At 43.0% G+C, this 13,592-nt stretch overlaps 1 protein-coding gene across 1 annotated transcript in view; it reads right to left on the bottom strand.

Moving 5' to 3' along the window:
- Window positions 1-161: 161 nt before the first annotated feature.
- Window positions 162-13,592, bottom strand: part of WDR82 (WD repeat domain 82) — an 18,951-nt gene continuing 5,520 nt past the window's right edge. Inside the window, exons 2-9 of the mRNA XM_086845343.1 lie at window positions 12,808-12,905; window positions 9,910-9,976; window positions 9,619-9,718; window positions 6,777-6,893; window positions 5,868-6,023; window positions 5,680-5,749; window positions 3,777-3,919; window positions 162-3,598 (exon numbers count right to left, since the gene is read on the bottom strand). Of these exons, the coding sequence (XP_086701469.1) occupies window positions 3,569-3,598; window positions 3,777-3,919; window positions 5,680-5,749; window positions 5,868-6,023; window positions 6,777-6,893; window positions 9,619-9,718; window positions 9,910-9,976; window positions 12,808-12,905 (781 nt within the window). The 3' untranslated portion in view covers window positions 162-3,568. The remainder of the gene's footprint in view (window positions 3,599-3,776; window positions 3,920-5,679; window positions 5,750-5,867; window positions 6,024-6,776; window positions 6,894-9,618; window positions 9,719-9,909; window positions 9,977-12,807; window positions 12,906-13,592) is intronic.

The raw sequence follows: 13,592 nt of genomic DNA, 5'->3' as shown, positions 1-13,592 counted from the left end.
TTATGGAGGGGTAACTGCAAAGAATCACCATTTCCACTACAGAATTTCTGATTCTCCAAAATAAAGGGAGATTTTAAAAAATGTATGAGTTCAACATTCCCCCTCTAAGAAACCAACAAGTTGTATCACACTGGACAAATGGAGAATTTACAGCACTCAAGTGGTCTCTCTACAAAATATTTATTGGTCACAGCCACAACATTGAATTCTCCACATATGTAGTATTTTGCGACAAAGCATAATTTGACTTTATGTATTTACACTCACTGGCAGATACCACCGAAGAGTCCAACTCCCTATAGCAGCTCACAACCACAGAGACCAGTTTCTGAAAGGCTCACTAGGTTCCTGCCCCTGACCCAAAACCAAGGTGAAGTCTCTTAAAGTGCTAATACAGCCAAGAGGCATTGAAAAGACACCCTGCTGCTTCCAAATTTGTCAGTTGCTCCTGCACCCTCTAAAGCAGGGATTGGGGCATGAATCCAGGACCTGGGAGCTTCAATAAAGTAATAAAACTCTTTCAAGACTGACTTGGGAGAATTACACCTGAAATCTACAGCCCAGATGGGCTCAGCCACCACACTGCTTACTTAGAGGTGGGTTCTTGAGTCTCATTTCCCCCTTGCTTTGAAAAAAGGTCTTTATTTCATCCCAAAGAACATGGGGAGATTTACATGTCAGATTTGGAGGGGGAATGCTGTTTACTGCTTGGCCACTCTGTGAGACCTGGGAAGGCTGTTTTTCATCAGATCTGTTTCTCATTAGCTGGTGGCCCTAAAGAATACAGGAATTGCAGTCCTGAGACTCCTAGAGAAGCACATAGAAGCTGAAAGCTAAAAGCTGTATTCACCTTTCCTGTTCAACTGGCTGAAACACGCCATTCTCAAGTTCCCTGGCAACACTTGGCACATTCCCCTCTTTTAAAGCCAGATGGAAAACACTCCATGCTACATCAACAGAGATGTCTCTGCCTGTGTGGGTGGCAGTGGGCCCTGGGAAGGCACTCAGCTGCCACTCCTAACAGAGAACTACTGTTGTTGTGCATGAGCCTGAACATCCCTCTTCACTCCAAAAAGCAACTGATGTGCTTGTGTGTATCCTCCTAAACCACTACTCTGGTTCCCTTTTTCCTCAACATTCCATGTCACAACATACCATGTTTTACAACACTGCAAGCAGAAGAGAGCTGAACAATGACCTCTAGACAAGTCTCAAAACCACATTAACAAAGAGCTTTTATAGAATAAAAGACTTCCAAATGCTTCCCTGTGAAAAGTAACACAGAATATGGCCAGAGGCTCTGTTCACTTCCTCAGGCAAAAGACTTGAAAAACCTCAAAGATAATTTACTACTGGACGCTGAAGTCTGACTGTTAAAACACACTACAAACCCCAAATACCTGTATTTTACAAAGCACTGCAAATACCAACCAAGGTAAAATAGCACCACGCAGCCTGAAATGCAACACTGCTGAGTTAAAGTGGCTGAAGCCGGAGAAAACCACCTCCCTTTGCACGGGGCAGTTTTATTTATAGGCAACGGTGGGACAGCACAGGAAGAGGGGTGGCATGAACCTCTCATCTGCATCTCCAGCAGCAGGCCTGTGTGGCAGAGGGAAAGCATCTATCACCCTGCTGGAGGATGGCAAACTCACATGGCAGACCTGTGGGCAGAAATGCCCTGTGTGGCAGCAGCAGCAGAGCCACAACCACAGCACAGATAAAGCTCCACGGTGTGAGCCCGCCCCGTGTGGGCTCCTGCACTGCCACAGGCAAGCGCTTGCAACCTGAACTGAACCAGCAGCGCAGAAGTTCTCAGTGCCCATCCCCAGCTCTAAGCACAGCACCTTTCCACAGGCAAGGACTGGGAGGGGGAAAAAACCAGGCAAGAAAAAGCAAAACAGAAACTGCTGTTCTACAAGGCATTTACTTTTCCAGGGAGTCATGATGCAAACTGTATACAGCTGAGATTAACTCTGCTGTAACAGGGGAGCATCAGGACAATCGACCTAAGGAAAATGCTCCAGCATGGTTTGCCAGTATGGAGTGGCACTGGAGAGCAGAGAGAACATGCCCGTTACTGTCTTGCCAGCTTTTCATATTTATGAGCAGGGAAGCACATGTGACTGGGCAAGGGAAAGAACAGACTTCCCAAGCTGTGACCCAGCACAAACCCAAGTGTGTTTGGAAAGGCAAGAATACAGTGAACACTACATTTTCGCCAGGCCTGTCCCAGCTTGCTGGTGGATGCATTCCATTAAAGCAGCATTTCAGGAAAAAGAAACTGGCACTGGGCTTGAAGACCAGCCTGCCAGTTTTTCTGTGCTACGAGCCCCTGAGGCAGGAGAGCATGTCCCTCCCCATCTCTTTGCAGGGGAATTCCTTGGAGCAGGGCCACAGCGAAGCAGTCAGCACAGTCATGCCTAAGATTTTTAAAAGTCATTTCTGAATACACCATCTGACAAAGGATGCATTGCTCTTTTGGAGCTATCACTGGAAACCTGCAGACCGGTACCAAACTGTGTGATGGACTACCCACATGTCAGTTTTACCAACAAAGAGATACCGGTCTAAGCCTGGTGTGGGATGAATTTCATGGAGCTTATTTACAGACCAGGGGGTGGAAAACTGCATCAGTGAAAGTAAACAGCCTAGACACCTCACATTACTGGCCCACATCATATTATTTTATATCTAAAAGTAAAAAAATATGGCCCATTCCCACTGCCCACCCACCCCATGATATTTACAAGTAAGATCAGCCAAGATGGGTACATAAGGAAGATACACAGGCAGACTGTGCTTTCAGTCTCAGTGTGGTTTCTCCGTCTTCCTGCTGACAGACTCGTTTATTGCTCAGGACACTGGCTGGACCTCAGCAGTGCTGTCTGCGCCTCCAGGATGTTGATACAGCAAACAGCAGGGAGGCTTTGGCAACCTCTGAGATTGGATGAAACCTGTGCAGCTGCACACTAAATTGCCAAAAAAAAGGATGACAAGATGCATGAGGTACATTCACAGCTACCCACACTTCTGGTGCATGTTCCACTGCAAGAGAATCCAGCATCTGCCGTTGAAAAGTGTCAGTGTTCACATTTGGCACAGAAGTATTTGCATCTGTGGACTGCAGTGAAACCAGAGATCCCAGACGTTAAAAACACGCACTTACGGAAAGGAACTGCACGTTCCACGTTGGAACATCAATAGCCTTGTGCACTTACAGCAGGAAAACACGTAATTACAGCTTTAAAAAATGCCACAAACATTTTGTAGATAAAACAGACTTCACAGCTCTAAGAAATAACACTGTGTCAGTTCCATCTTGGGCTAAAGCCTGCCGGGCATGGACTGGAAGGTAAGAACTTGTAGCATGCTGCTTCTTGAGCGTGCCAGGAGGCCAAGAGGAGCAGTCCTCACAACGGAATGCTGTAGATAAAGGTAAGACATGGAAAATACGCAGGAACAGGACCACAGTCTAGGAGATGTAGGCAATTCCAAAACTATGCTTGCAATGATGTGCTGCTGTTAGCAGTATGGGAGCCAATCGACAGCAGCCGCAGCGCAGGAATTAGTCATCGATAGTTGGTAACCAGAAGGCCTACAGAGGAGGAAAGAAAACAACTTTTCAAAGCAGAACACAAACCTCTCCTACAGCACCCTGTAGGAGATGCCACCTTCTGCAAGCACACATCAGAGGCACTGAGCCTTCTCAGATTCATCTCTGGAAGGGTCTGCACCTCATGGAGCTCAGAGGAACTTAAAGCCCATTTCCTTACCATATTGGAACAAGCACTAGCGAAAGTCATAAATTTTGGATTGAACTGCAGACAGGTTATAGGGCCTGTGTGTTTTCCATCTAGGACAGCCACCTTCATCCCACTTTCCCCATTCCAAACATGGATCTTCCCATCCTCCGAACCTGAAGGCAGGAGTGGAAAACAAGATATGCAAGATGCACTGCAGAGGTCAGCACAGGAAAGGAAGAATATTTTCTTCTGTCAGAACTTTAGGACCAGGCAGGTCTTAACTTTGTAACACAACCTTTAGAGTTCTTCAAGTGTCACAAGGGCATGTTCAAAACATCATAGAGTTAAAACACCTGTATCCGAACAGCAGATTTGTATCTTTGTACTGCAGAGACTCAACTGCACAACAGAACAACACTATTCAGGCAAAGATGTTAGCTACTGTCACCCAGTAGGAAAGGAAAGCTGACATCTCCAGCTGGAGGAGACCCTGGCCAACCTGCACCAATGTGCAGAGGCCAAGTGCTGGGGAAAGAGTCATTGTTCACACAAGTTCTCAGTTCAGACATAGGTAAATGTCCCATTCAGTGGGCACAGAATCAAACCAAAGCCTTTACCACGGAAGGAAACCAGATTTCAATGCACTAAGCCAAATACCAGAACCTCCCCTGGAGATATCAACTCCCCACATTACCATAATGGGACAGATTTTTCACTTTAAATGACATTTTTCAAACTCTGAGGCTGAGAACTTTATATTTTTATAACTCAGTTCTGCTTTAGAGTCATTTTAAATAGGATTCCTAATAAAAATGCAAAGCATTTTCTTCTGCTTCTGTATTTGTGCCTGTAGCCTTTCAGGAAAAAAAAAATTAGCAGCACAAGCTGCAACTTAATCATATGTAAAAACTGAACAGGAATAAGTGGTTTGGAACTTCTACTACTGTTTTAATTTGGAAGAGCACAACAGGAAGGCAAATATGTGCAATGAAGTGCTCTCCAGAGACAAACTAAACAAAAACCCCACCCCTCTTCTCTGCAATCAGGAAGTTCTCAGCCAGAACAAAAGAAAAGAAGTTTTGCCAAGACCATCACTCATCCGGGAAAAATGAGGATCTGGATACCAAATTACCACAAAGTTAAACACGTTTGATACAGCGGCCACAGAAATAAGAACAAATAATGAAGTTCTAGGAAAGGCAGCACCACACAGACTCATCTGACTTGTGTCCACAGGTCCTGCTGGGCAGCAAGTGACCGAAGTGCTCATTTTGGGGTGCCCAAGGTGCAGCACCAGGCTGTGCAGGAGTTTCAAGCTGTACCCCTCAGGGGTCCATCCTGCAGAGGGCCAGGGGAATCATACACTGGGAGCCACTGGGATGCCTATAGCTTCTGTCAAGGATTAAGAGCTTGTTCCACAGACATGGGGATTTACAAGAGCCACATGAACAAACTGCAGCTGCCCCAGAACATCACCAGTACAGAACACCCCTGGGGGTGTACAAATTCACCAAGCTACAAGACCAGTCACCCAAGCACAAACATGCGCTTTGTTCATCAGAAACAGGGGATGGCCACAACACAGCCACAAAATGCTGTGAGGCAGCACATGAGGGTATCCTAGCCACAAGGAGAGGACACTAACAAACTGTGTGACCAGTCTTCTCACACTACAACGGTTTCCTGGCCTCTTATCTATTTTGGAACAGCATTGATATATATGAAAATAAGAAAAGACTTCTTGCAGGCTTTTTTACATTTCAGTCTAGAGAACACTGAGCATTCTAACAAAACAGAACACTGTCAGTACAAAGAAAGCTTACAGCTGCATTGTATTATTTAAATACATTCTGTTTCCCAACAGACACAGCTTTAGCCCTACATAACACGCCTAATTTCAGAGCACTGAAATTCTTGCCAAGAATTATCTTACCTATCATGATGAACTGAGAGTCTGGTGTGAATGATGCCTCCAGCGTGACAGCCTTACTATTGTTATAACCCTATGGCACAAAACAGGAGAATATGTAGTAGAGACTGTGTCCACAGCAATCTCACAACCAAAGGGCTCCCCAAACTGACACCAAGTTTTCCAGCAAGTACCACAGGCAGCAGGCTCACCCCAAATGTGTGCAGGACAGCTCCTTTGAAGGCATCAATCAGCCGAATGAAGCCACCATTCGTTGAGATGAGGATGAGTTTCCCATCATTGCTGAACTTCAGGCCTGTCCACTCACACGTTCGGTCATATTGCATCTTAAACGTAGCAAATGGCCCCTGCAGACAGAAAATGGGAAATATGAGGAAGATTATGCATTGCTGTTAACAAGAATCTGCTTTTAACCTTAGCGCAGGAAAACATTTCAGAGTTTTTAAAATAAAATCCTTAGCCCTAAGATATCAAAAGACAGTGTCAAGACAAACATGTCACTGCATGTGTAAGTTTCAACATATGCATCCAGTTTCCAAATAAAAAAAGAGAGTGCAATATGCTGTTTCAATCCAACAGTTTCACATTCTACCACTATCAACAGCAAATTAAATTAAGGTAGGAATAAGTTTTTGAACAAGGCTGCTAAATGAAGGTAGAGAAAGTTTGAGCCAGTGTAATCATCATCCGAGTTTTGAAAACCACGGACCTAACTATGCTCAGTCCTTATTCAGTTCAGCTGCCCACACCAGTACAGTTTCCTCTGAAATTTCCATCCTTTCTGACAGTCCTGGCTCAATCTTTGCCTGTGCTCTTCCAGAATAAACAGCAGGGAGAGAAAGGCCAAAACCACACAACAAAGAGCCTAAACTGGAGTTTGGAGCAGGTTCAAGAGTTAGCTCTTTAACACTGGTTAAGAGTGTACCTCAGGATTTGTATCTCCTTCTGTCCGCGAGGTATGTGCCTACTGAGAACTCTCTGGATGTCAAAAAGGCACCACAGACAGTAAGCTCAAGTACACAAATCCAGCCTCTGAGCACTGAGTTTAGATAACTTCTTGCAAGAAAAAGGCTGTAAGAAGGGAAGTTAGGGTACCTCACCTTGTCAAAAGAACGGAGATCATAAAGCTTCACCATTTCAGAATTGACTCCAGCAGCAAAAATCAACCCTTCTGGGTCAAAAGAACACACTGGCTTTCCTTGGAGATGCATTAAACCCTAGAAACAGAAATAGCCAGAATTATTTTGCAAGACTGACGCTCACATTTCTACCACCATCCTTCGAGTCCACTGTGAGCAGGACAGAACACTAGGGGTGGAACAAATTAATTCCAGTTGTAAATACTGAGGTTTTACAAAGGTACAGAACTCAGCTTTCTCAACTTCAAGTCATCATACAGAGCTTCCAATTTGCTTCAGAGACAAAGTTTACACCAAAACAAATCAAAACCTCATTCAAGGTGTCATGCACTCCAGAAGTTCCCAGAGAAGGGAGGCTCATATGGCTGTGTTAAGCCAGACCTGGCAGCACCACAAAACACTGCTGCTGGGATCAACAGCAATGCTCTACCACTTATGGCTGCTAAGAGGGGAAAAAGAAGTACTTTGAAAGCAAGGGAATATCACTGCTGAGCTTTACATGCCTGTTAAATGAAACCTCATACCTGCTGGAAGCCAACAGACCTTACATATTAAAACCAATAGGTTACTATCAGAGCTTATTTTTAATGTTACCTTTTCCTTAAGTCACATAGAAAACACTTGAGAAAATTTAATACAAGCCAACAAAATATGTCATTTTCTGTATCCTGACTAGCAGTCTGTGCATGTTAGTCAAACATTTTTAAGCAATGTACACACATAAACAAGAACACATCTTTGATTAAATCCGCAACACATTTAACAAGTTTCTGTATTTTTCTTTCTTTCTGCATTCTTCTCTAAATAAAACCTAGAGATTTTACTACTCTTCTTTCCCTTGTAGGTCAGTTTTCCCAGTGGTCTCTGAAAGTGAGGCAGTGAGCTCAGCCAATGCTCAGGGCCAGCTCTGGTTTCCTGGGAATATTTCCAGGCAGTATGGCTGCCATCTCATGGACCAACTGAAAACTACAAGTAAGACTTCCCTCAACCTGTTTCCCAAACTTGCCTGGACGTAGCTTCCAGTTACAAGTCCTAGTTTTAGCATTCTTACAAATTCAGGCATAAATAAATCACAGAATTGCTACTGCACTTACAAACCTATCTCATCTGCAGCAACTTGGAGATGGAGATTCATCCCAAGGGAAACCTATACACCAGAGTTAAAGGCATACTCCAAAATAAAATAAAATAAAGCAGAATTAAGATCTGCCAGAAAAGGCTTTGTTTGAAGAACAATAGAAACATTTTATAAGAAATATAACTTTTTTCTTCTCTTTCATTTACAGTTCCATCATCTGGAATAAGCAAAGAGCCCTCTCTCATTAGCAAAATGGTCCTGGGGAGATGGGGAAATATGAGAGCACAACACTATGTACCCAGATACCAGGACAAAACAACTCAGTACCACTAAAAGTAGAGACTCTACTTCCAATCCTTCATTCCTGCTACTACTGCCAGTTCTTGTATTTTTCTCAGTCCTTACAAGCCTACTTCCACTAAAAAAAGGTAAAGTATTTGTCTTGGGTTGCAACACAAGATGCAACCAGAAGAATGTATTCTATTACCATCTGTTAAAACCATGTGTGGCAGTGTTCTTTATCTCTTCCGTGACCTGTCCCGCATAACTCCAGGGGAATATCTTCATATTCATATAATGGGACACCTGTTAAAACCAGGTGTGGCAGTGTTTCTTCCACAACCCATCCTCCCTCCAGGGGAATACTTTCTGTTAATGGGCCATTGAGTCTCACTGCATGACTGATAAAATTACATCAGCCCATTGTGAGATGCTCCACCCAGGGGGAGGAGCCAAGCATTCCTACCTGGATATAATCGGTCTCAGAACACCACAGGCAGTCTTTCTCCACTGGATTCCCAAAGGAAGACCAGAGCCACCTACACCACCACTGCACATTCACAGGAAATCTACACCATTCTACAGGATCATTCCTTAAACAGAACCACGTCTGTCCCTCCAGGAGGACTGTAGCCACCATTTAATGGGACTGCTACCAACACCCTGACCAACACAGTGTCAGGTGGTATTCTGACTCTGTCAGTGGTTTTTTTTGTAGTACTGCATTTTTATTTGAATTTTCCTAGTAAAGAACTGTTATTCCTATTCCCATATCTTTACCTGAGAACCCCTTGATTTCAAGGGGCGTGGGGGAGGTGTTTACATTTTTCCATTTCAAGAGAAGTTCTTGCCTTCCTTAGCAGACACCTGTCTTTTCTAACCGAGACAGTATTCCAACAAAATAAGTAAACAAAAACAAATAGGGTTCTGTCTTGCTATCAAGTCAAATCTGCTCACAAACAGTTCTGACAAACAACAAAGGTGATGCAAGGAGGTGGCAGACCATATGGCTAGTGTTTTGCTTTAGATCACCAGTTTCTTCATCAAATTTAATTGCATCAAGGCACCAATTTTAGATGCTACAAACACTCAGATAAGATGAATTCTCAACACAGGAGGGATGCCAGCTCTGAGAGAACACCCTTTGCATAAGGTAGAAGCCTGATGAACAAGCTGATGACACCCAGCCCTTCTCTTGTTTCATCAGCTGTGGGTGTTATTACTTGCCCTCCCCAGCAAAGATACAGGTGAGAGCAAGTGGTGCTACACGATGTGACACACACAGAGCACAGAGATTCCTGATCCAGGCTCCTTCAGGAAGGTGCCAACACTAAATCAGCAGCACACACTTCTGGAAGTATTTTTAGCTTCTCACAAATACACATCCATATTTTATCCTTCTGACTGAAAATCCAACACATTGTGCACATGAATTTTATAACCTACCTGGCAATTTGGAGAGCGGAGATCCCAAAGTCGAATAGTTTTATCCAGAGATCCAGAAATAAAAGTATCATCCACTGGAGACATTGAAAGAGCAACCACTCTGCAATACAGAAACCGACATGCATAAGAAACAAACCAAAGAAGTGAATGGAGCAACACCCACCCCAACAGTTGTGTACAAAACAGTAACTGAACAAAGCAAAAAGCAGCATGAACTAAGTGTAATGGAATTCAAGCTCATTACCATTCTTATTTCTATTTCTTCTTTCCTGTCTCCAAGCCACATCTCACCTTTTTGTGTGCCCCGGGAAATACCGAATGTATTTGTTGTCATGCAGGGAGAGGTATCGGATTGTGTCTGAAACATAAACAAACCATAAGCTTTATTATACCACCAGCCCAAGGTTATCTGACAGTGATCACATAGTAACTTGCTCCCCAGAGCAATAATAATCTCACCACAGTGCTTAAGTCTGGTCATTTAATTTCAAATAAGACTTCAAAAGAGAATCAAGTTAGAAACAGACATAAAACTAGCTCAGTTCCTAAGCACAGCTGAAAATTAGGCAACAGGAAAAGATACTTCCCACAGTCTGAAGCCATGCTGCATTTTAAAAACAACTGTCATGTGATTTATGCAAAGTAATTTCAAACTTAAGTAGCAGCAGGTTTTTATTCCATCACTCTCAAAAGTGGAGAGTAACAAATTTACAGAGTTGGTGCTTCCAGCTTGTATTGCTCTACAGCATCAATCCTGCTCTATTCCTACATACACATCCAGTAAACAAATCTCCAACTAAGCAGAAAACACAGGAAATATACAAATTCTGGCACTCAGCTGAAGATAAAACCAGTAACTTCAAAGCCAGGACAAGACCATTAAAAACTAGCAAATCTCTTTTCTTTTTGTTTAATCTGACAATCGACAGCTTCACACTTTCTCTGCACTTACAGCAGCTAAGCTCTAAGAAGAGGACAGAGTAATCTAAAGCTTAGTGCACTTCAAGCAACCTTAAAAATAAATTGAATAGATGAGAGCAGCAGCACAACATTTCTCAAGAGCCAATTTTATCTTGAGTATAGGTGAACATACCAAGAACAGCCCACAGTTCTGGAAGATTATACTGAGACTTCCTCCCAGCATTAAAAGAAATCCTTCTAAGAGGAAACAATTATTAAAAGACAGAAGCCACCTTTTAACCTTTATGTGCAGACTCTGTACTGCTGGAACAACAAGTCATGCTGAGGGTCAAGGACATTTTTACTTTTGACTCAGAAGAACATGTACCAAGAGAATGCAACATGTACTGGGCACTTTGACAGTTGGAGGGGCTACTGTACTAAGAATGTTTGGAAAGGCTCATTCAGCAAAAGTTTCTATCTGTGAAAAAATAACCAAGTTCTCATTTTTGCCTGGGGTTGCTCATCAAGATAAGATCAGAGGTCTAAGCCACCCTCTAGTATTTGACAAGCAAACTGAAGCTGACTGAATAAGCTGTGTATGTGGTACTGGTGACAGAGTTCTGAAAGGCTCTAAGTGACCTGAGGTGATTATCCAAAATATAAATCCTTAACATCAGCGTCACGTCCCACACTGGATAGAACCAATGTGCTTCAAACTTGCTGTTAAGACCCATCTCTAGTTTTTCCTGCAAGAACTGTCATTACCTGATCTCCGAAGTATCCATGCAGAATTCCATCCTCCTTTGCTAAAGAGAAAGCACTGGGGCATTGTGCTCCTTTGTGATCCTCACTGCTGGCAGTGCTCCGTCCCAGGCAAGGCAGTGGCCTGTACAGTTATCTCCTGTACCGGGTGGTATCATAGACCCTCAAACTGTACAAACTACTACCTCAGCCTGGAATCAGGCAACAGAAAATAAGTCCAGAGGTCTTGAGGAAATCTTCACAAGCAGATTGGTAGCAATTCAACAGAACAAAAATGCTTGGAAACAAGCAGCAGCATTTCTATAGTGTGTTCCTGAGGTAATTTCCCCTCCCAATACCTGCAAAACAGGTTAATGCAATGCCCCTTGCCCATGACCACATGCATTAGGGACTACAGAGTACCTGGACTCCTACAGAATGCACTGTTGGTTTTATTAAGGTTACAATTTGTAACAGCAACAAACATTCTCACATTGTCTCTTTTTCTTGTCTTCTAATTAAGTGTTCACCATAATGCTACCCTGCGGCAGGAAGATGTAAGGCTTACCAGTGCTTATAAACAAAAATTCAGTACTCAAAATGGCATTAATATGCTTCATTAGATTGTTAATTATTAGTTATTATAAATTAAATAACAGCCAAATTAAATAAGTGACATATAGTAGTGACATAATTAAAAAAATAAGTAGGTTCTGAAACAGACTAAAAATGCAAATGCCTCCTGTGACACTTTTAAGCCTTTTATACCATTAAATCCAATTCTGGTGGAGACTTCCTTGTTCCTCTAGTTTCAGGCCCAGCTTGTTCTAGTTTAACCTGACTTCCCAATTCTTAACTTCTATCTCCTCTAAATTTACAGCCTTTACAATTCCTTTAGTAGCTCAGCACACATCACAAGGCACCACCATCTCTACTGTCAAGTTTCATATCTGCAAAGGAAAAATCAAACCAAAACCTCTACTATGAGGTTCATGAGTCTGTAAGTACAATGTTAAAATCCATTTGTCAAGTGCTGTGCTACAAGACTTGCTCATTGCAAAATTCTCAGACATTGACGACAACAACAAACAAAACTAAGACTGAGCTCTGTGACCTCCTGCAGGCTTGGCAGGTGAAGCTCCTGCCCTCCCTTCCTCTGCAGCTGAGCTGTGTGTACCAGACAGAGCTATGGCACTCAGCCCAGCTGCTCCTTGCACCTCACTCACATGTAAGGGATGAATGTGCAGAGGCTGATGACAGCACTGATACCAATACGAGCTGAGCAGTGCAGTGAAGAACCCAAGTTTTACCTCCCTAACAGTGTTTAACCCCTCAGTTAGTGCAGCAGCAAACAAAACATGTAAAGAAGCTCAAGGGACTAGCACCAAGCTGTGCATTAGTGTTGGGCATTAATTCCCTCCTCTGCCTCTGACAGAGCTCTCATCACTGAAGAGCTGTTATAACCTTTCCCCAAATCTCTAGCACTAATTATGCAGACATGTAGTGCAAGGAGATTAATATGCTCCACTTGAGTGGATCACTTACCATCTATTTTGTTGGAGCTGTACACGACAGTGTTGGCAGCATGTGTGTATCTGATGAGGTCCACTCCATACTTCTTACTGTACAGGGTCCTCTTTGGTCTGTCAGGAGGAAGCAGAAATAATTGCACTCTCTGCAACAAAAATCTCAAAACAAAACACACATCAACAAGGCCTGTTCCCACTGAGACATTATGTGATTGTTTCAAGACGTCAGATGTTTTTTTATACAAAGAAAGAAAAGCTTTTGCATTTGATTTTCAAACAAGGACCTTGTTGTTTCTCCAAGACTATCCCTAGGCTTGAGGAGTTCTCTGTAACACCTGCAAAATGCACACGTGTCCTCCAAAAATTCCTTTTCCTATGACATCTACCACAAAAAGAAAAGGAGGAGCTAACAATGTGCACAGCAAGCAGCACTGCCTTACTGTGCCCTTATCCATTCAAATCTCACATTCATCTGCTGCTTATTTTAGATTGAGTATAATTTGTCTTTGTCCTCTGTTACTTCAAAACCTAGAACAGGGTGTCTCATTCACAGGGTATTAACCCAAACACATTTATATACCAGTCATCTATAACAGACATAGTAACACAGGGACTTTTCCGAACTACCGCAGAATTATACTTGTAACCAATCTTAGGGCAAGAAACTCAAATTCAACACTTTGCAACAGAATGAAAAACCCTCTAGTGAGAGCGAACACAACCTACAGAACTGGGTTTTTGGGGGTCTGGTAAGCAAGTAAAGTGCTGCAGTACTAGAAATTGAAGCTGCAGTATAAGCTT

The sequence above is a fragment of the Cyanistes caeruleus genome, chromosome 11 (assembly GCF_971803275.1).
Source record: "Cyanistes caeruleus chromosome 11, bCyaCae1.hap1.1, whole genome shotgun sequence".
Taxonomy (NCBI): Eukaryota; Metazoa; Chordata; class Aves; order Passeriformes; family Paridae; genus Cyanistes; species Cyanistes caeruleus.
The sequence above is the reverse complement of the archived record's forward strand: the minus strand, read 5'-3'. Positions and strand labels throughout refer to the sequence as shown.